This window comes from Panicum virgatum, chromosome 1N, assembly GCF_016808335.1.
Source record: "Panicum virgatum strain AP13 chromosome 1N, P.virgatum_v5, whole genome shotgun sequence".
NCBI classification, from domain to species: Eukaryota; Viridiplantae; Streptophyta; class Magnoliopsida; order Poales; family Poaceae; genus Panicum; species Panicum virgatum.
Genome location: NC_053145.1, coordinates 5,118,842 through 5,142,106, shown reverse-complemented (window position 1 = coordinate 5,142,106; position 23,265 = coordinate 5,118,842). Strand labels below are relative to the sequence as shown.

At 44.2% G+C, this 23,265-nt stretch overlaps 4 protein-coding genes across 4 annotated transcripts; 3 read left to right on the top strand and 1 right to left on the bottom strand.

Annotated features, from left to right (window-relative positions):
- Nucleotides 1-5,237: 5,237 nt before the first annotated feature.
- On the bottom strand, nt 5,238-9,760 carry LOC120654766 (phosphoglycerate kinase, cytosolic). Its single transcript, XM_039932403.1, has 7 exons — nt 9,604-9,760; nt 9,293-9,493; nt 7,793-7,870; nt 7,453-7,713; nt 6,154-6,471; nt 5,800-5,958; nt 5,238-5,706 (listed from the first exon to the last, which is right to left on the bottom strand). The coding sequence occupies exons 2-7, from the start codon at nt 9,485-9,487 to the stop codon at nt 5,509-5,511; spliced, it is 1,209 nt and encodes a 402-aa protein (XP_039788337.1). The 5' UTR covers nt 9,488-9,493; nt 9,604-9,760; the 3' UTR covers nt 5,238-5,508.
- A 2,416-nt stretch (nt 9,761-12,176) lies between these two features.
- On the top strand, nt 12,177-13,306 carry LOC120654765 (60S ribosomal protein L27a-2-like). Its single transcript, XM_039932402.1, has 2 exons — nt 12,177-12,714; nt 12,992-13,306. The coding sequence occupies exon 1, from the start codon at nt 12,271-12,273 to the stop codon at nt 12,712-12,714; it is 444 nt and encodes a 147-aa protein (XP_039788336.1). The 5' UTR covers nt 12,177-12,270; the 3' UTR covers nt 12,992-13,306.
- A 1,133-nt stretch (nt 13,307-14,439) lies between these two features.
- Nucleotides 14,440-17,620, top strand: LOC120654764. Its single transcript, XM_039932401.1, has 7 exons — nt 14,440-14,982; nt 15,264-15,323; nt 15,587-15,835; nt 16,006-16,082; nt 16,568-16,644; nt 16,728-16,860; nt 16,957-17,620. The coding sequence occupies exons 1-7, from the start codon at nt 14,544-14,546 to the stop codon at nt 17,110-17,112; spliced, it is 1,191 nt and encodes a 396-aa protein (XP_039788335.1). The 5' UTR covers nt 14,440-14,543; the 3' UTR covers nt 17,113-17,620.
- Nucleotides 17,621-21,266: 3,646 nt separating this feature from the next.
- LOC120654763 (ribonuclease H2 subunit C-like) lies at nt 21,267-23,193 on the top strand. Its single transcript, XM_039932400.1, has 4 exons — nt 21,267-21,507; nt 21,595-21,687; nt 22,465-22,640; nt 22,846-23,193. Exons 1-4 carry the CDS (start codon nt 21,345-21,347, stop codon nt 22,909-22,911), a joined length of 498 nt encoding a protein of 165 aa, XP_039788334.1. The 5' UTR covers nt 21,267-21,344; the 3' UTR covers nt 22,912-23,193.
- The last annotated feature ends 72 nt before the right edge of the window (nt 23,194-23,265 follow it).

Below are 23,265 nucleotides of genomic sequence, written 5' to 3'. Positions count from 1 at the left end.
ACCTTGGGGCGACATCGTTTTCAAGTTTTCTTGCAAGAGGAGCTAGCTCAAGGTACTATAAGCTAGGGCTCGCCGATTTGGTTGTTTTAGGATGTTCTAGGTGATTTCCTTTGGTCAATCATCTCCATATGCATCCTTCAACTAGGATTCAAGAGAGTTTCAAATTTGGTGGGGTGGTTTTGTCACAATCAAAATTTCAGTTTTTAGGGCGAAAAGGCTGTCAAGCCCAGAGACTCCGGGTATAAGCCCGGAAACTCCGGGTTTTGAAAACTCCGGGCGAAACTCCGGGTATAGGCCCGGAAACTCCGGATTTGGGAGTCCGGATACTCCGAGAAGGTGCCCGGTTACTCCGGAAAATGTTGTCCCGGATACTCCGGGTATATTCCCGGATACTCCGGATTTTTGGTCTCGAATTTGAACGGTGGTGAATGTAAAACTAGGTTTATTAGCTTTATATTTCCATGCTCGGTAGGATAGAGCTATAAAGTGTGTTGTTTGACAATTTCTACATGTAATTTTAATGGTGCTAGATAAAATACTTCTATAGTTTAAAAATGCATAGTTGGAGTTAGGAGAATTCTAAAAAAAATACAAAACCAGTTGGGTTAACTTTGTGTAGACTCACGTAAGGTTTAATTAACCTCTGCCGGTGTAGTTGTTTATAGTTAGACAATATCGACCTTGTGCTTGTATTGCTCCACTTTTTATTGCATTATCCATGCATTCATACATATGCATCGTTGCACCTCATTTAGGTACGCTAGATGTACGACGTGTGGACGTGAAGCACGCGGTGTGGAGTCGAACCACAAGACGGTGTTTGGCGGATATCTCCAGAAGAAGGAATGGCCCTAAGAAGCAACCGAAGACCCGGCCCAAGGTTGGAAGGGCCCATGGCCTTGATAGCATTAACACTGACTTAGTGTTACCCTCAGGCAAGCCCCGGTGCATGTCCTATTATTTTAAATGATGATTCACTATGTATATGTTTTATCTATTACTTGTGCATTACGTATTAGGGAATTGATTGAAACCCTAGTTGCATAATCCCTAGGTTTACCTTGGGTTTACTAGTAAGTCTAGGTCGATAGCGGTGCTAGGCTAAAAGAGTCCGGTAGAAGTCGAGTGGCTTCGTGTCACTCGCGAGACACAGGAAACTTTAGAAGCCGAGTAATTGCCGGTTACTCGCGAGATACATTACTATCTTTATACTTCAGTATTGGTGGAATGGATTGTAATGGATATGGAGATATGAGACCGGGCGGGGATGATGGATAGGTATGGCAGCAGGACAGGGTTCCTGGGTGTCTTAGCCCCGTCTGTGTCGATTAAGGACCGGTGGATGTGGCAGTGCTGATCGGGGATTGAATTGTACTAACCACATGCCGGGAGTAGGAGGTAGTCGAAACCGGTAAGCCGAGTACTGCCTTGCTTCGAAAGTACAGGAACCCGCACCCAACTCCTGGGGCGAGTCGAGTAGTCGCGGAGAATTGGGATGCATATGTTTACTTTTGGTGGTCTCACGTTGAGCTCGACTGACCATATGTCGTTGGGCTGGTTCCTGTAGTTCGAGGCGGGGAGGGGAATGGTTGGCATGTATAGTCCGACGGGGCAAATACGTGCCGTGTTGGTTAGGTCCACCTTGCAAGGTTAAATCGGATCGATTCGCCGTGTCTCGCGGTTATGAGGGCCTTGGTCTCTTTGTCACACCGTAGCAAAAATATAGAATGTGAGTTAGGTATGTTTATATAAAATATTAATCTCATTGAATTATTTTGCTTGCATCACCATGATTGCTATAGTAGGTCTATGCAAATATTAGATGAGGGTTAATTTATATAGAACCTGAAGCTAAAATAATGAAAGTAAGGAATTACTTTAGTTGCTTTTTCTGCAAAATAAACCACCAGCCAAATGCCTTGCATGTCTAGATATGTGGGCTAAGTATACCCAAACGTCGGGTAAGTCTTGCTGAGTATTAGTTGCTCAGGGTTTGTTGTTTACTCTATTTCAGGTTTATGAGCTAACTAGGTGTCATATCGGTGGGCTCGATGTGGCGCCTTGTCTTCACGTCTCGGTAGTTCTAGAATTATTTAGTTCGTTTTATTGGTCCTCTAGCAAAAATACTTTGTAGGTTAGATTCTCTTCCGCTGCTATCTTTTCTTTTGTAAATTTTAGATTTAAAGCTGTTTTGTAAAAAGCCTTGATATTATTTACTATTTTTGTAAGATTTTATCGTGCTGGTACCTTCTGCGCTCGCCTTCGTGCGAGACTTCTGGTGTGTTTCGATCGGCCTGTGGGTTGGAAACAGCCTGTCAAGTTACACTTAATTAAGCTAATGCGCCAGATGATGGCGATTACGCTTAATTAAGCGTTTTAACTCGGCGGGTCTGTCACAGATTGTGCCGCACCTGCTGAATGCATTGATTCGGTGATCAGAATTTGATTCAGAGCTGCTCATACGAGTATTATATTTAACTGCGGTTCCTTCGTCAGTTCGTCTAGTTTGCCTGACCTAACAGTGATTTAGTATTACTCATGGGTGTATGTTGTTTCAATGATCGAGCCGCGAGTCACGAAGATAATGAAAGAGCAAACACATCTCGGAATAGCTGCATAACGATGAGCAGCGCATATGAACACTAGTTAGTTTTGAGCTTTTGAGTTTTGAGTGCCATTGTTTGAGCACAATTCAAACACCACGGCTTCATTGTCACCAGGATTCAGAGTCTTCTTTCAAAAAACCAGGATTCAGAGTCACTAATCGAACAGGCTGCCTGCCACCGGACTGAGAAAGCAGCACACCCCGGCACACGAGACACAAACGCACACGCACACGCACTCAGCCCAGCGGCGACGGCAAAACGGCAGCGTCACGAGCAGCGAGCCGCCATGAGAGACAGACCATCAGGACCATGTCCATTGTCCAATATGCTTGCAAGTTGCACACACACACACACACCCGCCTCATCATGCCGCTGATTTTGTCTCACTCCATCTCTCCATCTCGTCCCCTCTCCCCTTCTGCCTGCTGCAACCAAGAGACCTTCCAAAACCACTCCTCTCACCTCCTTGCCATGTCCTCCCCGGCTTCTTGCAAGAACAGGCCGGCTGCCCCGTTTTGGTGGTGTGAGAGATTGAAGCTGCCAGCATGATCTGAGGGCCCAAACAACCATCGGTTTTCAGGGTTTAGTCATACCGCAATGCGAGGGGAAGATGCTGGCTCTTAAGGATTAGTGATAGTTTGGTGACATATGGGGTTGAGTGGTTAACTGGAGGAGGAATTCTTGGGTCTTCTGATATGGCTTCTGAATTTGTGAACATGCATGCTTGGTCAGTCATCAGATCATGTTGCAGCTTCACTCTCTCACCACCACCAAAGGATCATCTGAAATTGATTGTGCAAGCTCTTGTCGTCTTGTCTTTTGATCTTGTCTCCATGAATATGCTTGAAAGGTATACAGATTTGCCAATCTTTTACTGTTTATCCACGAATTTCCTTTGCCTTGTAGATCTTTGTCTCAGTCTCATCATGGTATTTTTTTTCTCTTCATCAAGTGGTCTCATGGTGCCTTCGTTTACTGGAACAGCTTATATTGAGAAAGTTTAAATTACTTTGCAAATGTTTTTTTTCTTTCGTTAAAAAAAAGCTTTGTGATTGTTTTCTTGCCTTGAGCAGATTTTTTTCTGGAACAAGTCTTGCCCACAATTCGGTCAATTGTTGTGGTTCTTGTTCCAAACTCACAATGAACATTGTGAGAATTTTGCGGCCTCGACTCTTGTTCCAAACCCCAATGAACATGCATGAAAGGCAGTTATCTTATTCTCAACAATTACCTTCGTTTGATCAAAACATCATGTTTTATCATGGTATTTCTATCTCCGTCGAATGTTTCGTACTGGTGCTTCACTTTATTACAAGACAACGCTGCTTACTTTGCAGATGTTTCTTGTTTTGTCTGTAAATGAACAACACAAAGTGTAATCTACTTCAATTCTGCATCTAGTTCACACTGGCTGCTCAAGCAGCTGGTGGGTCCATGCTTCAATGCTGTTCATCTGTCTCCTCTAGAATTCAGTGCTACCCATCTGTTCTATAGAATTCCGTGATGCTTCAGTGAGGCTTTTTACAGTCCAATAGTTCAGACAGAAATGTGCACACAAGAAAAGAAACAGATATGGCGCAAAAACTACAGGTAATTTCCACAAGTACATCTGAGTCCATAGCATGAGAAACAGTATCGCTGCAGGAAGAAACTACACTGATATTCAGCTTAACCAAATATACATGTTCACGTTGACACTCGATCAGATTCCTTGCCCCCAAAAGGCCAAGCAGCTCAATGCTGCCCTCACTAACAAAAACATGTAACAAGATTCTGGTGTTTGTGCTTAACAGCGACACACATCATGCTTCTCCTTTTTAGGCGCCCTGTTCAGTCGCAATAACACGCACATTCCATGGAAGAGGCTCGGCTGATTCGCTGTGCATGCTGACCCCTGTCAGGACCCGGAAAGCTTCTTGCCTTCTTCCAATCTCAAAGTCACCTGTCGTCGTTCATGCTGGCCATCTGCCCATCTACGGGGGAATCATGCAGAGAATTTTGACTTGTCGGGTTTAAAGAAAAAGGAGGGAAAGAGATTCTTCGGTTTCTTTGTTTAACTCCAGTGGCGTTAATCTACCCTATAAAGATCATCAATTCCTAGCATTTTTCCTCATTTGTTTGCAGGTTTAGGGAGCTCCATTATTAGTTTTGGACTGCACGTCATGAAAAGGACAAGCATGGAAGTTGACTGAAATATTAGATGGTGGCAAAGTTCGCTTTTGGTGGGACAATTGCCGTTACACTAGGTGGTGGAAAATTAGGTCTAGTGTCATCTCTTTTCATAAGTCAAAAACATAGAACATAAATATATCAATTCAAAGGAGGCCATGGATGGAGATTTATACAGGCAATATTAAAGTAACCTAAAGCCCAACGAATACTTAGCAAGTGGAATCGAAATCCAACCGAAGTATAAACGAATAAAATAGGATATCAACCTTATAAGAATTTCGCAAGTAATTTTCTTCTATGGATTTGGGAATGTGAAGATGTGAAAGAGTCAAGTTTGTTCATCTAAGAATCCCAAAGCAGTTATCAGCCTGTCGCCCCACAGAAGAACGAGGGGAATGAAATGTATGAAACCATAAAAAACCCATATTGGCAGCTCATCTTGCAACACAGCCAGAGAAGTTAAGCAACAGCAACATAGAGCTGCAAACTGCAAAACAAAATATCATACACATCCATGGGAGTTTGTTAGTTCCAATTTTCCGAATTCCAATCACTTCACTCGCACCAGCAAGGAAGTCTAAACTTATTCAAGACTCATCTAGCAAAACATGATGCCAAGCCTCTATCTCAGTTCCATCGATCCATAACTTTGCAATGTTACACAATGGTCCAAAACAAAATGACACGTAGGCTGACAGGGGCAGTTGAAGTTCTGAAGTAGCTCCGTAGCTTACGCATCGTCGAGAGCAAGGACACCTGGGAGCGGCTTGCCTTCCAACAGCTCCAAGCTCGCACCACCACCGGTCGAAATGTGGCTCATCTTGTCAGCCAGCCCAGCCTTCTCAACAGCAGCAACAGAGTCACCACCGCCAATGATGGTAGTGACACCCTTTGAGGTTGTAAGCTCAGCCAACTTCTTCGCAATGGCCTGAAGAAAGAAAAATTGCATAAGACACCAAAACAATCAAGCAAACAAAAAGGAGAACCCAGAAATCAATTGATGTATGAGAGGCTATATTACATCAGTGCCTGCGGCAAACTTCTCGAACTCAAACACTCCCATCGGACCGTTCCAAATAATAGTCTGGGTGGTATCCAATGCATCATTGAAGGTTTTGATGGCATCAGGGCCAACATCAAGACCCATCCAATCATCAGGGATAGCAGTGGCAGGAACAATCTGTAAAAGATGTTCAAGTAAGCATCAAAGTTAGATGAAACTACTAGCATGCCATGTGGCTGTACACACTGAACTGCTCATATTCGTAATTTGTTGCACAAGCTGTATAATGATTACTACAGTTTTCACAACCAATCTCAGAAAGTACAAATTTTGCAAGTGCCATGGAGGTTTTAATGTGTAGAAGGAACAAACCTTGCTCTCAGCATCAGGTGCAAACTTGTCAGCGACTACAATATCAGTGGGAAGCAAAAGAGAAACACCCTTTGCCTTCGCCTTTTCAATAAGTGAGGTTGCAAGCTCAAGTTTGTCTTCCTCCACAAGAGATTTTCCAACAGCATATCCCTGTGCCTTGTAGAATGTGTAGATCATACCACCACCAAGAATGAGGATATCAACCTTTGCCAGCAGAGACTCAATGACCCCAATCTTGGTTGAGACCTTGGATCCACCAACAATGGCAGCAAATGGCTTCTTTGGGTTGGCAACAGCTCCGACGAGATAGTCAAGTTCCTGGGATAATCAAAACTATAGTCAAACCCACTTTTTCTTCCAAAAAAAAAACTCTCCTAGACTTCTTAAAGTACAAACAAGATCTCTTACCACGGATACAAAATAAACATATATTCAAAATGCAAGGAATCTATGTAAATTAATGGCATCTTCCTCTGAACTATATGTAAATTATGCTTGCTATTAGAGCATCTCCAAGAGTCTTTCTAAATTTCAATCTCTAAATTATCATTTGGAGAGCCTTGTGCATATAAATGGCTTTCTATATCTTTTCACTCTCCAACCAGTTTCTATATCTTGTGTACTCTCTAGAAAGCCATTTTCGTTATCTATCTTTGGCTAGAGAGAAACGAGGAATGGAGGATGGCTACATTTGGACAACCACTTCGAGATGCTGTTGGAGGGTATTTTTCCATCAAAATCTCTATTCCTAACAATGAGGAAAGATATAGAGTCTCTTGGAGTTGCTCTTAGATGTTATTAAAAAAGGGCGTACCCAGTGCCGTAGGCTTCCCGCACTGTGCGGGGTCTGGGGAAGGGTTGTTTTTAAGCCCCAAGCCTTACCCACACAAATGTGCAGAGGCTAGGGCTCGAACCCGGGACCTTCCGGTTACAGACGGTAGGCTCTACCTCTGCACCAGGCTCTTAGATGTTATTAGACTGAGCATTTTAAACTACATGTAATTCAGGGAGCATATATTGTACATACATTTTACACCTTTCTACTTACAGAAGCAGGACCTTATTATGGAGGCAAACATACCTTGGTATTTTGACTTACAGTGGTAGGGAGACACATAATTAGACTTGGTAATTATAATGGATGAGGAATTTATACAGCAACTGCTACAAGGGCAATAAGAAGCACTCCTACTAGACATGTCAACAGGAAACCCACTTCTACTTTATCTTTTTACTCAAACATGCTGGAGAGGGTGTGTAAACAAATTTAGATCATGAGCAGGGATGAGATTTTATTACCTTCTGCATGAGGAAACCAGCAACAGCAGGCTTCAAAAACTTGGTAACTCCTTCTGTTGAAGCATGGGCTCTGTGAGCCGTGCCAAAAGCATCATTTACATAAAGGTCAGCAACAGATGCTAGCTTCTTAGCAAAATCGGGGTCATTCTTTTCTTCCTCCTTGTAGAATCTGACGTTCTCAAGGAGCAGAACTCCACCTTCCGGCAAAGCAGCAGCCAATTTCTCAACCTCCTCACCAATGCAATCATTGGCCATCACCACCTATATATGCACAATAAGAGCAGCTCTTAGTTAAGGGACAACAGAAAACATAGTGAGATAATGTCAAATCATAGCATACATCAACACCAAGGAGCTCAGATAAGCGTGGAACAAGAGGCTTCAAGCTGTACTTCGGGGTGACACCTTTCGGACGGCCCTGGAAATAACAGCAGCAAAATACATCATAAGAAGTCATGCTTCTTGCCACATTTGAACATAAATGATTGTCATGTTACTGATCATAGAAAACATCACAGCCACAAAGATTGTTTAAGAGCGCATGACCGTATGCTAGTTTCAATCAAAGTTTAAAAAAAAAGTACTATGGGGTATCTTGTTGCCCACCAGGTATCAGGTTCCAAATATACTATCATACAATCTGATGGACAGCATGCTATTATTTCCCATACAGTTCAATGAATCAAATGATGTTTGCAGCAGAGCCAAAAAAAAAATTTAATGATTGATAGACCTGCTTGTGTGAATCAGAAAAAGCTCAAAGATTTTGCAAATGGGCTTGGTTCCGACTAACTATCTACATTTTGGTCTATAAACCAGGATTCAATGATGTACTATAAAAATGGAACTTGCTTTAGCTGAAAGCAACAGCAAAGAGACACACCCATGTATTTGACAAGGAGGAATAAACAATCCACTTAAATAATATACTCCCTCCGTCCCAAGATAAATGTAATTCTAGGACCGAACACGTAAACCAATGTTATGTGCAAATTACCAAATTGCCCCTTGTCTTTTGTAAGAAAAATCTAGACATTGGCTTCTCTTTTGTATGAGAAGTTTCCGGAGACTGTCTTTTGTGGTTGCTAGCTCAAAGTTGCATTCTTTGTGGGACAAATTTTGAACCAAAGAATTGCATTTATTTTGGAACGGAGGGAGTAGCAATCTAACTGTCAACCCTCCATGATGTTAATTCTTCAATATACAGAATTATTAAAAAACAGAATGGTGGCACTAGAATCTGTGTTGGAACATGCTGATCTTCTAATATAAAGGCATACTATCTGTACAACTGCTAGCTAGATTATCTTGAAAGATCGCAACCAGAATAGTGGCCAATCACAAATCACAAAATCAAAAAACAAGACTAAACAGATAGTGCTAATATCATATATCAGCATATAGTCCGTGCTGCATGCTCATTCATCGGCTCATCGCATTTAAGTATTTAACTGCAATAGCTACAATTGTATTAGCCGTAAATGAACTCCAGTAAGGGCAGTTGATCAGCGTTGCAGGCCAAACATAAACTACAGATCCCAAACTAAAACTTGGTCACCTTAGCCTCGAGATCACGGCACACCCATATCTAACCACAGCCGCCACTCATGCACTGCCATAAATGTAAGCACAATACTTTTCTGTCACGACCATGATTTTAAATCCCAAATTGACTAAATCCAAAACTCGGCACTATGATCATGCTAATTGCTAAATGCCACCGCATCCCATCCGCCCCATCCTCCACAGACGGACAGACCAGCACCTCAGTTTGTACAAATCAAAGCATTGAGCAGACGGTACGTGACACAGGTATGTGGGGGGCGGTCAGCATGCTCACCAGGTGGCTTGCGAGGACGACCTTGGCGCCCTTCTCGAGGAGGAACTTGATGGTGGGGACGGACGCGCGGATGCGGGTGTCGTCGGTGATCTTCTGGGCGTCGTCGAGCGGCACGTTGAGGTCGGCGCGCACAAACACCTTCTTCCCCTTCAGATCCGCCTCCCCGAGGGTGCCGACGCTCCTCTTGGTCGCCATCACTCCCTGCACGCACGCACCAAGAGAAAACCCGACGCCGCGGGGATCAGACCCGAGCCCGGAGCCCGACGGCGGCGGATCCGGGGGCAGGCTCGCGATCGGAGGGGGCGACTCACCGCGGATTGGATTGGAAGAACCGGATCGAGTCGGAGGCGAACGCGACGAGGAGATCAGTGGTGGTGAGGCGAGGTGAGCTTTGGATGTGCCAATCAGAATGGGGTGGTGATCGGTTTCTTTACAGAGGAGGAGGTGGGCTTTGTGTCGCCACGGAATATCCGGGGCCGGGACGCCGGGTGCGGGGGTGCGTGCAGCTGACACGTGGGGCCGGGTGAGGCGGGCCCCGGGTGGCAGTGGGAGCGCGGCGTGTCTTGGAGCGGGGGGTAAAGAGGCCAAGCGGGGCGGCGGGGGCGCGGCGCCTGCGGATTTCCTCCTGGGCCCACGGATTGGGGACGGACGGTGTGGATTCGACGGTTTTCACTGCGTTCGGCTGATGGTGAGACTGGAGCTGGAGCTGCAGTGCTGTGAAAAAAAATATTGTTAATTGATTGGTGGCTGGAAATTAGAGTTGGAAAGATATGAGAGGAAAACACTGTAGTGCTGGACCCTCACCACCAGCCGAACGCAGTGTTTGGGACGGGAGGAGGGGGCACGCGGCGGAAAGGAAGAAGGTTCTGGAAGGAGACCGCCGATGCGTGGAACTGGAAAGGCAAGGCCAGATGGGTTGGGCTTGGCCGCTTGGGTGGCCGCTCGTTCGCGCCCGTGGGCTGTCGAGCTGGATGAGGCCGGGGGACCATTGATTTGGCGCCGACTGGCTGCTGCTTCCTATGCCCGGGGCCCATGGGATCGGATTCGCATGCCCCGCCTCGTCGGTCGTGTTGGGATCGAAGGATTAGAACTAATTAATTCAAATAAATAATTTTTCAATAAAATAACTCTTAATATGTTTGGATCCAAGAGTTATTTAGTCTTTAAAGTATATTTTCTTAATTATTAGAATCATATTACTTCTCTTGCTATGGTGGTCCCCACTTGAAATATCACAAATAATCACTTTTTGGGTGGGATAGTTTTTTGAAGCAGCATATTTGAACTAGCCCTCATGTTTAAAAATTTTAAACTATTTTAGTCTATTTTAGGCTAAAAATAGCTTTAAGTCCTTGGATCCAATCACGCCCATGAAAGTCGAGAACAGCTGCCGAGCTCGTCGACCATCGGCAGCCACAATTCTTCTCCGCTGCGCAGTTCGTCGGCGGCGATGTTAGGCAACTGCTCGGGCGGGCTATCTGTTTTGTGAGGTTGATGAGTGAGCACCTTTGGCATCGCGAAAAGCCAGAGGCCAGTTTGCTTGACGGTTGGCTTGATGCCGTGTATTATTTCCACAACAGGTAGAGTCCGTTTGGTGCAGCTTCATTCCTCCCCCAGACATGCACTGTAGCGTATTGCGTAGCACTGTTGTAACAAGAAGCTCACCTTCTCTATCCGTCCTAAAATAACTAGGGAAAAAAAGAGGACGACAAACCGGTGGAGCTAGAAATTGTGACTCCTTCGGTTCCTGCGCGCTACATCACTCGTCTACAGTGGAGAAGCTGGAGCCGGGCGCAGCTGCATCAAATGGCCCTGTAACATTTCCGAATGTCCGAACCAGCCTCCTGGAAATGGGAGGACTCGTTCCATTGAAATATGGATCCTGCCGCATCATTTTCAGCGAATAGATCTCTTTGTAGTGCGTAGAGAAATCGTCTCTAATATTTTCATGCTTGTTTCTATATTATGTTTGAATTATTTTTTGTGGAAAATATAATTAATAATTCTAGCTGCTGTTGTTGTGAGCGAAACATCGGCTCACGCTTGAAACATGTACAAGAAAACTTATAAGAAGCAGCTCAAGTGGATGGTGTTTTATCGGCATTTTGCCACAGAGATATCCATGTCAGAGCATCTCCAGCAGTTTGGCAAATCGAGTTGCCATCTTTGATTTTTGGCAAAAACATTAAAAATACTCCTCCAACAGTTTGGCAAAAGACTTGACAATTTTTGGTAACTTGGGAAAAACCAGCCTCCAGCGCGTAAATATACGCGCGCGGCACGCGGTTGACATCGTGGTTTCTAGTCAGGTGGGAGGGTGAAAAAAAGAAATAAATAACAGAGAAAGTTTCTTGATTTAAGTTTTCAAAAGGTGGAAGGGCATAAATATAATTTTGTTTCTCTCTCAGGGTTCCTGATGTAAGTTAGATCTGGATTTGGCAAGTGAATTATGTCAAACTGTTGGAGATAAGCTCTTTTTTACTTGGCATATCTTTTTAGAAGTTAGCAAAATACAAGATATGCCAAGTAAATTATGGCAAACTCTTGGAGATGCACTTACAACTTTTATTATGCCAGCCAAATAGATCCAAAACGATTAGCAAGGTTGTAACGTGTTTCTTGAAAAGTTTGCAGGAAGGTTGCAACTTTTTTCGTCGAGAAAAGGATTGTATGCAGATTTAATCTTCTCTCCCTTTTTTTATCGGCCAGACGGGACGGGCCTAACTGCTACAAACCCAACATTTTCGGAGTAAAAAGGCCCAGCCCATAATGTAAGCAATTGCAGCCCAAGGAAAAACCCTAGCAGGAAGCACCGTACATGGCCCGTCCCATCCAACCGTCCCAGATCCTCCACCCTCCCCATCGGACGGCGGCCGCGCCACGCACCCGCCTTATAAGAAAGATAACCACCTAGGGTTTGCTTCCACCACTCCTCCCCTTCCAACCCCAGCACCCGGCGGCGGCGGCGAGCGGCGGAGATGACGACGAGCCTGAAGAAGAACCGGAAGAAGCGCGGCCACGTGTCCGCGGGGCACGGCCGCATCGGCAAGCACCGGAAGCACCCGGGAGGCCGCGGGAACGCCGGTGGCATGCACCACCACCGCATCCTCTTCGACAAGTACCACCCGGGCTACTTCGGCAAGGTGGGCATGCGCTACTTCCACAAGCTCCGCAACAGGTTCTCCTGCCCGTCGGTCAACGTCGAGCGGCTCTGGTCGATGGTGCCCGCCGACAAGGCCGCGGAGGCGGCGGCCGGCGCGGACAAGGCCCCGCTGGTGGACGTGACGCAGTTCGGCTACTTCAAGGTGCTCGGCAAGGGGATGCTGCCGCCCAAGCCCATCGTCGTCAAGGCCAAGCTCATCTCCAAGGTCGCGGAGAAGAAGATCAAGGCCGCCGGCGGCGCCGTCGTGCTCACCGCATAGGTCTTTTTACATCTTGTTTCGTCTATCTGTGCTAAGAGAACTTATGAATTTGTTGTGGATTCTGAGTTTTGAGAACCCCCCCCCCTTTTTGTGCACTTGGTAACGAATGCCAGTTCATTTACATTTCAGATTGCCTGAGATCTGTTGCTGCAAGTTATGATCCGTATAATTGATTCCCGATATATCATCCAGTGCTGTTTATAATTCATTACCGTGTCGTGCTGCTGATTGAAACGCTGTGAAACGTCTCATTCGTTCGATGCGTCTAACTCTGCAGGATTGGGTGGGCAATGTTCTGTTCTGCAATCTTACATTCAAAGTAGAAAGCGAATGTTTTCAGTCCTGAGCCGTAGATCTTAATCTCGGTATCATGTTCTAGCTTCCAGTAACAAGACTGCATTTATATCTGGGAGGCATAGTTGGTGGTCTGTGTATGTGATCTGCTGTTGAATTGGGGTTTATTATTACATTTCTGTTATGGTGCCTTTTGTGATATGTCTCGAGATGGCATGACATTTGTAATTTGCTTCTCACAAGTTGTCTCATATGATGCCACATATTTTGTGATGTTGCATTTGTAATCTGTTTGTCATATGATGCCTCTAATTTTGGGATGATGCTTTTTGATTATGCTGTGGCCGAAGATGAAAGCTATTCAATTATCCCTTCAAAAAAAGAAAGCTATTCAATTGCTGATTTGGCACTGCGTGGGATTGTTTGTCTCCTGATAATCAGAAATTCCACAGTGATCGTGCGGGCTGAGGCTCATCCACTCTGAAAACATGAGCTGTGCCCATCGTGCGGGCTGTTTATGTTAAATCTTTGGAAATTCTTCTTGCATTATGTCCACAATGCTGTATTTCTATGCTCGGGGCCGCTTTTTATTTACAAGTTGTTTGACACAATCCTTTCTATGCTGTGGTCATACGCTATGCACAGGCACTCTGAAAGTTCTCCATTGTTCAGCTTTTGTCACTGTAGGCTGTTTATGTTATGATTATCGCCTCATCGGAAAATCAGCAGTGATCATGATATAGTAGTGCTGTAAATTGTGGTTGAGTCGTGGACTCGTGGTTGCCTGTGTTCTGCAATCTACGTAGAAGGCTCGTGTTGCAATGAACTAGAGTGAATCTTATCTTGTTGCATACAGATCATTCTACCGTGCATCGGTGCGTGTATTTCTGATTCGTGCTTGATCTGAACAGAGTTGGCCATTTGCTCGAAATATGTTGCCTTAGCTGCAAACTTGATGTTTACGAGAACTATTCAACTCCCTGGAATCGATCCTGTATTTCCCACCACATGGAAAAGTTTGATGATATGTGGGTATAGAAATCGGTGCCCGCGGACCGCATCACTTGCAATTTCTCGATTCATGAACGCAAAAACGGAAGTCGATCACTTTGCCAAAAAATTTTGAAAGAGAATCTTGCTAATTTGGAGCATTAAATAAAATCTATTTATATTTTTTTTTCACGGATGAGTTGTAAATCGTGATACGAATATAATGAGTCTAATTAGTTTATAATTAGCGAATGATTATTGTAGTGTCACTGTTGCAAATTATGGATTAAGCAGGTTCATTAGATTCATCTCGCGATTTATAATCCGTGCAAAATAATTTGTAAATAGATTTTATTCCAAATATTTGATGTGACGTTTTTTAAAAAATTTTGGAATCTCACTGGGCCTGAAAACATTCAACGAGAAAAGGCACAGCAGGATCCGGCCCACTCGAACAGCGGCGTCCTTCTCCTTCGCCTGCTGCTGGAGCTGGACGACGCCACGTCGAGCACCCAACCCCCTTGCTCCCCTCCGCGGCCGCACCAATGGCGACGCCAACGGCATCTCCCCGCTTGCCCCTCGCCTCCTCCTCCTCCTCCGCCGCCGCCCGCGCCTTCTCCTCCCACAAGCGCTTCATCCGCTCTCCGTGCTTTCCCCCGCGCCGGGGGGCCCGCCTCCGGGCGGGCTCCGTCAAGGAGTGGCGCGAGTTCGAGGACGAGGCGGGCGCCGCGAAGGAGTGGAGGGAGTTCGAGGACGCCGTCAGGAGGAAGGACCTCCCCCGCGCGCTCCGCTTCCTGCAGTCCGTGGAGCCCGCGGCTGGGACCGCGGCGACGCAGGTCGTCGCGGTGCCCGTGCCGCCGGGCCGGGACTGGGAGGTACTCGACGCCTGCATCGACGCCGACGACATGCGCCTCGTCGGCCGGGCCTACCAGTTCCTCGTCGACCGCGGGGTCCTCGCCAACTTCGGCAAGTGCAAGAACATCGGTGAGTTGGGACCTGGGACGCAATTGGGCATTGCCTTCGCAATCTAAACATGGCGTCGAACTAAGTTCAATTTTTAGTTGTTTGTGAAATGGGAGTGTAGGATTTGACAAGTGGTGATTTGGTTGGTGTACTGACTAGTGACTTGTATGATTCAAGCCTTATGAGTCATGATTTGAGCTTGGCTTACGGTTTATCAGTTAACCTTTACAGTGGTGTAGAGATGCTGTCGTTTCATTCAGACTGCCATTCTGATTGATAGTGTTGCATCTCATTTGCTGCAGTTCTAGAAGGACCAAGAGAAGTGACACCAACTGTTTTAAAGGAGATGACGGGGTTGGAAGGTGAGGATTAAGACAGTATCCCCTCACTTCTACTGTATCATCCTTCACACAGTGATTGCATGGTTACCAGTTACAGCAAGGCAGGATGTTCATACTGCAATTTTATTTTCTAAAATAGGAAAACTTGACTGCGACACTCTTTAGCAAAACATAATCAGAAATCAGAACAAGCTGATAGAGCTGTTTCAAAGGTCAGCTCATCTATTGTGACTTACCATCGCGAGGGTATAAATGTTTAATTTTTTGTTTATTAATCTCTTCAGCTGCCAAACTTGCACCAAAGAAATGGGGTCTTTCGGGAAGTTCTCCTTACGTTCTTGTTGGATTTCTTGGAGGTGTATCTTTTCTACTAACTCAAGGGATTGATCTAAGGCCTAAATTGGGTGCTGTATTGGCATTAGCAACAGCTGATGCAATCTTTCTTGGTGGTACTTGTCTCGCGCAAATCTCATCTTTCTGGCCTCCATTTAAGCGCCGAATACTTGTACATGAAGCAGGCCATCTTCTTACTGGTATGGCTTACCTTTTCCTACCTGTTTGTTGCCCCATGTTCTTCTAATTGCTGCCCCTTTCATGATAGTAGTTTTTACTATATAAGTTAGTCAACATGTAATTTGTGATTTATCTGACTTCAGAGATTCAATGTTGGCAATGTTCCTTACTAAATTGAACTTATGTGTAGCCTATCTAATGGGTTGCCCGATACGAGGAGTCATTTTGGATCCATTTGTGGCATTGCGAATGGGCATTCAGGGACAGGTACATCCATTGTTAATTTCAATCCTTGGCTATCTATCTATCATGCATTCATGCTTGGCATTTTGTCTATTATCCAGTGAAGCAGTGTAATTTTTGTCACTTCAAAACTTCACTGCACCTTTTTCAGGGCTACACCTTAATATGAATTTGTGCATGAGGCCTTTTCTGTTTTGCGGTATTTGTAATCCACAGTGCACAAGGTTCTGACAACTAGTGAATTAAAAACAGAAGCGTCTAGTGTTGAAATTGTGATGAATAAGATTCTGTATCTTTTCTGAATAAATACTGTTCTCTTGTTTTTATTTGGCTCGCCTTATTACTTGTAGTAGATTATTAGATTTTATGTTGTACACATGTGGCACATTCCTTTTTCTTCTGAACTCGGCTATGCCACCATTTCCTTTTGCCTTTATCACCTTATGCCTTTCATATAGATATCACACATTATAACACTCTCATGGACTCGTGATTCCATACCTCTGCAGGCAGGGACTCAATTCTGGGATGAAAAGATGGAAAAAGAACTTGCTGAGGGACATCTATCAAGTACAGTATTTGACAGGTACATAGATGGGTCATGTACTCATATAATTGAATATTGGGACTTGGAGTTCTCGTGCAACATTTGACTTTTCTTAAGTGCAGGTACTCCATGATTCTGTTTGCCGGGATCGCTGCTGAAGCACTTGTTTATGGGGAGGCAGAAGGTGGAGAGAATGATGAGAATTTGTTCAGGAGTTTGTGTATTCTACTTAACCCGCCGCTTTCTGTTGCACAGGTTTGTTTGTGTTCCTCTGCTGTTACTACATCTTACGTGATTCTGGATAAACATATATGATCCATGAATATTTAGTACTTATCTACTGCTTATCAGATGGCAAACCGAGCTCGTTGGTCAGTCATGCAATCTTATAACCTTTTGAAGTGGCACAAGAAAGCGCATAGAGCGGTGGTCAAAGCACTGGAAGAGGGACATAGCCTCAGCGTTGTGATAAGAAGGATAGAAGAAGCCATCGCCTCTGACAGATAGCTTGTTGAATTGATCATATGTTCCTATTAACCAAGGTTTCCTCGACAGCTTGCACCAAAGGTTGGTGCGTGTTGAAACAAGACGGTGCTGTTGAAAGCAAGTGGTGCAATTCTCAAGGTGGGTAAGGGAGGTCAAAGCATCTGAGGGACCAACGAGATCAACTGATACATTAGAGATTTGAAGGAACTCAAAAATCCATTTCAATATGTGATTAGTGTATTGCAGATATAATAAATATACATAGGAGAGATTGATTCTTGATGGATATATGAACATAGGTAGGATTAGAAATTGCTGAACCGAGAAGCAGAGAAAAACAGCAGTCAGGATTGTGTCCTTCCAATAACAAACTGAGGATACATTTGACAAAGGAGGACAACAGCAATCTGGCATTTGTATTGTTGCTAAACCCGTGTATGATTCTGCAATCTCAAAAACAATTAATGTACGTACAGTATCTGGCTGATTGGCCATGCATGTTGCTGATGACCATATCCTTTACAATTAATTGTGTTGTGCAGCATATCTCGAAAGATCACGCATATCTGCACCACTACAGTTACTTGTTTATATTCTCCAAAATATACAGCATATATATCTCGAAGCTAGATCGTACGTTTTCAGTATTCACTAGAGTGTAAAGTTTCTGTTCTCCACGTTTGTCCGATGCATCTCTAATCTCATCGGCACATATACCACTACAGCTGAGTGTTCTGTTTCACCATATCTTGAAGATATACAACCTATATTGCTTCAAGATATACACAACTGAGCTGTCTGTGTCCGTCCCCTAATAGGGGGCCGTTTAGTTCCCAAAATGAAAATTTTTGGATGTCAAATCGACTGTTTGACCAGATGTTGGGAGGGTTTTTCGGACACTAATTAAAAAACTAATTTCAGAACTCACCTGGAAACCGCGAGACGAATCTTTTGAGGCATTTGACCGCATCATTAGCACATGTGGGTTACTGTAGTATTTATGGCTAATCATGCACTAATTAGGCTCAAAAGATTCGTCTCGTCGTATACATTCAAACTATGCAATTAGTTTTATTTTTTAACTATATTTAATGCTCCATGCATGTGTCCAAAGGGGAGGTTAAAATTTTTGGGCGAAAATTTTTTGTAACTAAACGCCTAAACGGGCTCTAAAGCATGTCAATTTTTCAGTTATGCTCAACATGTTCCATATAATATATAAAATGTCTTTGAGCCTCTTACATATACAGCAAGGAGGGAGCCAATTCCATTTTTTAATCTGAATCTCTCACACAAAGTTCAGGTGTTGCTGGAGCTAGGGGTACACCAAGATCCAATATGAGGAGCGGCAGTGGGGCGCCTGTGGTGACTATCTTATTTGTTTTTCTCTTTGGATGTCTCGCACTGGGTGTGGAGTGTAAGTGTATATAAACATAAAACCTTCTCCTTTCCTCGTACGAGTAAGCTTAACGACTATGTAGCACACATACATCGCATTAACAATAAGCTTAATTAAACTGTCAGGTCGTTCTCTGTTGCTCGAGGATGGAGGAAGAGGAAGCAAGAGCTACTACCCTCTAACTACCCGGCCGTGCCATAACGACGCTGGCTCCGTCAACTCTACCATGGACGACGAGAGCGAGCTGACGCTGGTGTTCTGCACCTACAAAGGCGTCCTGCAGTGTGTGGGTGAAGAGCCCTGCTATTGCTGCCAGTCGCAGCAGGAGCCACAGTGTGCACAGTCGGCGAGTGCAGGGCCAAGTGCCCTGTCTGCAATCCCCACTGCCCACCTGAAATGGCGGCGGAAGGCCGGTCGTCGTCGCTGCATCTATCGATCGATGATAAAAACCTTAAAATCGTCGAAATAATGGGCAGGGAATACTAGTGTTCATTCATATGTGCCTGCCGAGGGCCTGCTTAGATAGATCTCTGAGATAAAACCGGCGAATTTGGATTGGTGCTCTGAATTTTGCTTGGGAGATCTGGCTTGGTTTTCTTCAAGAAAACGAACAGAGAGGACGTCGTTCATTCGTGTTTATGTTATGAATTCAAAACCTGTCTTGTTACTGAGTTGTGCGTTCATATACGAGTACGACACGTTGCCATTGGCTGTTTCCTTCCGGTAACAGAGTGCCCATTTGTGAAATAACGCCAACTAACAGCACTCTCTGGATTGCTGCTAATAAACATTGTATATATCATTGTACATATTATATAAAATATCTAGTATATTTTTTTGAAAGAAAAAATATCTAGTATATTATTCTACCAATTATATAACATATCTTTGAGATTGATCATATATATACTGCAATATCTACAAATAACTGACGTGTTATTCTCCGCTTATGTCCGATGCCCCTCCAAGTATTCGTCAGCATATCTCACCATCAGTTTAGTTGAGATTTTGTGTCTTTTGCTGAGTGTCTATATATATATATATATATATATATATATATATATATATAAAGATCCGAAGCCATTCCATATGGTCTAATCTGACTCTCACACAGTTCAGACGTTCGTAGAACTATATACTAGGTAAAAAGATCCAACATGAAGGGTGGTAGAGTGTTTGTGATGACCACCTTGCTCGTTTTGCTCTTTGGATGCCTCGCCGCGTGCATACAAGGTAAGTCACACAAAGCCTTCTTGTTTCCTCGTACTAAGGACTGTCTGTGTCTCCATGCTAAGAATGTAAGCATGCGTGGGTTCGTCCTTAAGCCCTCAAACAGTTTTTTTTTTGGTGGGGGAAACTCAAAAAAGATCTACTTGCGGGCTTGTGTGGACGAACCTGTTGTTTGCTTCCATGTGTTTGATACCACACTAATAGTAAAGCTCAAAATGTACCAAAAATAATTTCCAGGCCGCTCCACACTGCTCGACAATGGAGGCGAAACGAAGATCTTCCCAAGAAACAGCCATCTCACCTCCCCATGCCCTAGTTCGAGCACGGGCAACTCGACCTCGCCGGTCGACGACGAGAGCAACAAGATAAAGCTGGTGATGTGCGTCTACAAAGGGCTGCGGTGCGTGGTGGGCGAGCCCTGCTTTTGCTGCGCGCTGGAGCAGCCGGCGCCGCGATGCTACTGCACGCACAGCGAGTGCGAGGCCAAGTGCCCGTTCTGCTACCCCCCGCCGTGCTCGCCTGGAGCGGCGGTGGAAGAAGGCCGGGCAGTGCTGCCAGCCGGGAGCAGCAGCAATGCTACCTAGGCTAGGCCTGTAGTGATCATGGTAGCAGCAGGAGGTTGTTACTTGTGCGTGATCTTGCTGTCCAAGTTTTTGTTGATGCTCTGGATGGAATGGAAATAATGTTGTGGACTTGTGGTGATGCAAAAAAGTTTTTTTTAGAAAAAAAGGATTGAAAGCACCTGTGTCTTTTTTTTTTTCTTTTTGAAAACGAAGGCACCTGTGTCACTGCTTTTGTCTCTGGCGGATATGTCTTTTGTTTTCTGAACATTGGATATTTTTAATTTACTGTTATCTTGTTGATGCTCTTCAGTCCAAGTTGCTTAGCTTTTCTGTTCTGAACAGACCTACTCCCTTCGTCCCTAAATAACTATTGCTTTCGCTTCCCGAGAAATAACTTTGATTAATTTTATATAAAAAATATTAATATTTATGATACATGATTAATATCATTAGATAGATTTTTTAATCTAGTTTTTTAACAAATTTATTTGGAGATACAAATATTGCACGTTTTTTTTCTACAAATCAAGTCAAATTCGTGGCACACACACCAACGACGACAGTTAAAAAGGGACAGAGGGAGTAGTACTTTGCTTTCATATTTGTTTTTGAATTCGAATTCGAAACTGGTATATTGAAAAGATACAAGGAATTACCACGAGAACAGAAAAAAAAGATACTCACTCTGTTCCAAATTATAAGTCATTCCAAAAATCTTGGAGAGTCAAACCATCTCAAAGTTTGACCAAAACTATATAAAGAAACACAAATATTTATGACATCAAATAGATATACTATAAAAATATAACTAATAAATAATCTAATGATACTTAATTAGTATTGTAAATATTATTATTTTGTTGTATAAATTTGGTCAAATTTAAAAAAAAATTGACTCTCCAAAATTCTTGGAACGAGTTATAATTTGGAATGGAGGGAGTAAAAAAATAAGCCTGCCCAGTTCGCTCCTCGGCCTGCGGGAACTGTTGTGGGCCGTAGATAGTCGGAAACTCAGCTCGATCTTCTCGACGGCCCGCCCACGTCAAAACACCGAGCCGAAAATGGAGCGCGCGACCCCTCCGGCCGCCGCCGCCGCCGGCGTCACGGCCACCGTCGACCTCTCCCCTGCGGCCACTGACCTTGGCGGGGCGCACCTCCTGCCCTGCGGCATCAGGCAGAACGGCGGCGCCCCCGTCTCCGACTACTTCAAACCTAGGAGCACAGGTCCGTGCCTCGGAGTCGAACCTCTGGTTTCCTTTTATTCCCCCTTCATTTGGATGAAGTGTTGGTGTCATGGTGTGGCGCGTGCAGGTGTGGAGGTGGAGGGGGTGAGGGTGGAGGAGGCATTCTTCCGCGGGAGGAAGCTGCAGGGTGCTACCCTCGCACTCCCGGATGGCTACCGGGGTGAGGCTCAATTTGTTGCTTCTTCTTTCATTTAATCCTACAAGATGTGTGGGTTTATCATCAATCTGAAAGCTTTTGGGGACTTCTGGTAGATTTCATAGCAAATTAGCAATTGGATTGAATAATAGTCTGATAACACAGTGGTATAGAATCTTTGAAATTGTGACTGGCTGCACCCATATTGCACTCCTTTTAGGTAGACTGGAGGAATTGTTGTGTGTGACACTGATAATATTGAAGCTTTCTGTGCAACTTTTGATCTTCTAGCAGTCCTAAAAATTATTTTCAAGTAAATTGTTCTGATAAGGATTGAATTGCGACTCAAATGCACGCTAAAAACTGTGAAGGAAACCTTTGCAACAAAACCTGAAGTTTCAGTTTGAGTTTGACTGCAGAAGTGTTCCCTGAATGGTGGTATGGTCTCTTTTTTTATCTGAAATATGACCTTCTGGCTTCTTGGTAAAAATGCTAAATGTCTGGGGATACTAGTTTTGCATGTACATCTAGAATCTAGATGCTTATTGATGGTACGTGGCGATTGGTGGTCATGATCTGCTGTTCCAGATCATCGATAGAAATTGTGAATTTGACAGAAGTGCGGAGCTGCCTTATGTTATTGGGGTCATCCGACCCCAATGAAATTTTGCAAAACATGTAGAAATATACTGTTCATAAGCTATGCTGACCCCACTGAGTGATGGAGCAGACCCGGTGGTGATTCTGCCTGGCTTCTCCCCTAGTTTATCTAGTTTATAATGCTTTGAATATTCTCTGTAGGTTATGTATTGGAGAAGAAGAGTGGAGGAAAGGATACACAGAATTCAGAAGGTGAAGTGAGTAATTTTGTATCACGTGCAGAATTCCAGAACATAACCTACTGGAATCATGATACCACACCATCAGCAGAGGATTCCCTCCCAAGGTGCTTTCATTGGCTAACTATTGCAAATGCGGTGAGTATTATTTCTTCACCTCAGATACATCATTCTGTTTCTTGTCCACTTGATATACATTATTTACATTCGTTTGTCTGTCTCTACTGCCTGTGGTTAGGCATGACATATGCTGTAGGCCATCAAAACTAATGACTGAAACAGCTGAAATATCATCACACAAACTGACAGACACTATCCTAATTTTGGTTTCCTGTTCATACAGATGCACAAACCAGTGACAGCTGAAGAGCTGGCTAACATGTCAGCAATGCAGAATCAGGACGGCTAGCTTATGCTGATTATGATTTTCCTGTATGATGTAACTGTGGCACCTGTGGGAAAAGTCTCTACTCAATGTAATATCGGCTTAGCAAACCATCATGACAAGCTATCTACCTGTCTAACAAGTGCATACTTTTCAGCGCATCCACTAGGGTTAACCGTACTCTGCTTCAGGAGATCTGCCTTCAGTAGCATGATAATGCTTGGGGTAATGTAGACTATGTGGAACTATTGTGTTCATTTCTGCAATACAGACATTGAAGTATCAATTATCTGTGATACTGTGGAAGTGCGACAGTGTTGTGTTGCCTTTGTCTGTCTTAATGATATGATTGCAAATAATGATTTCAAAAAAATCAAA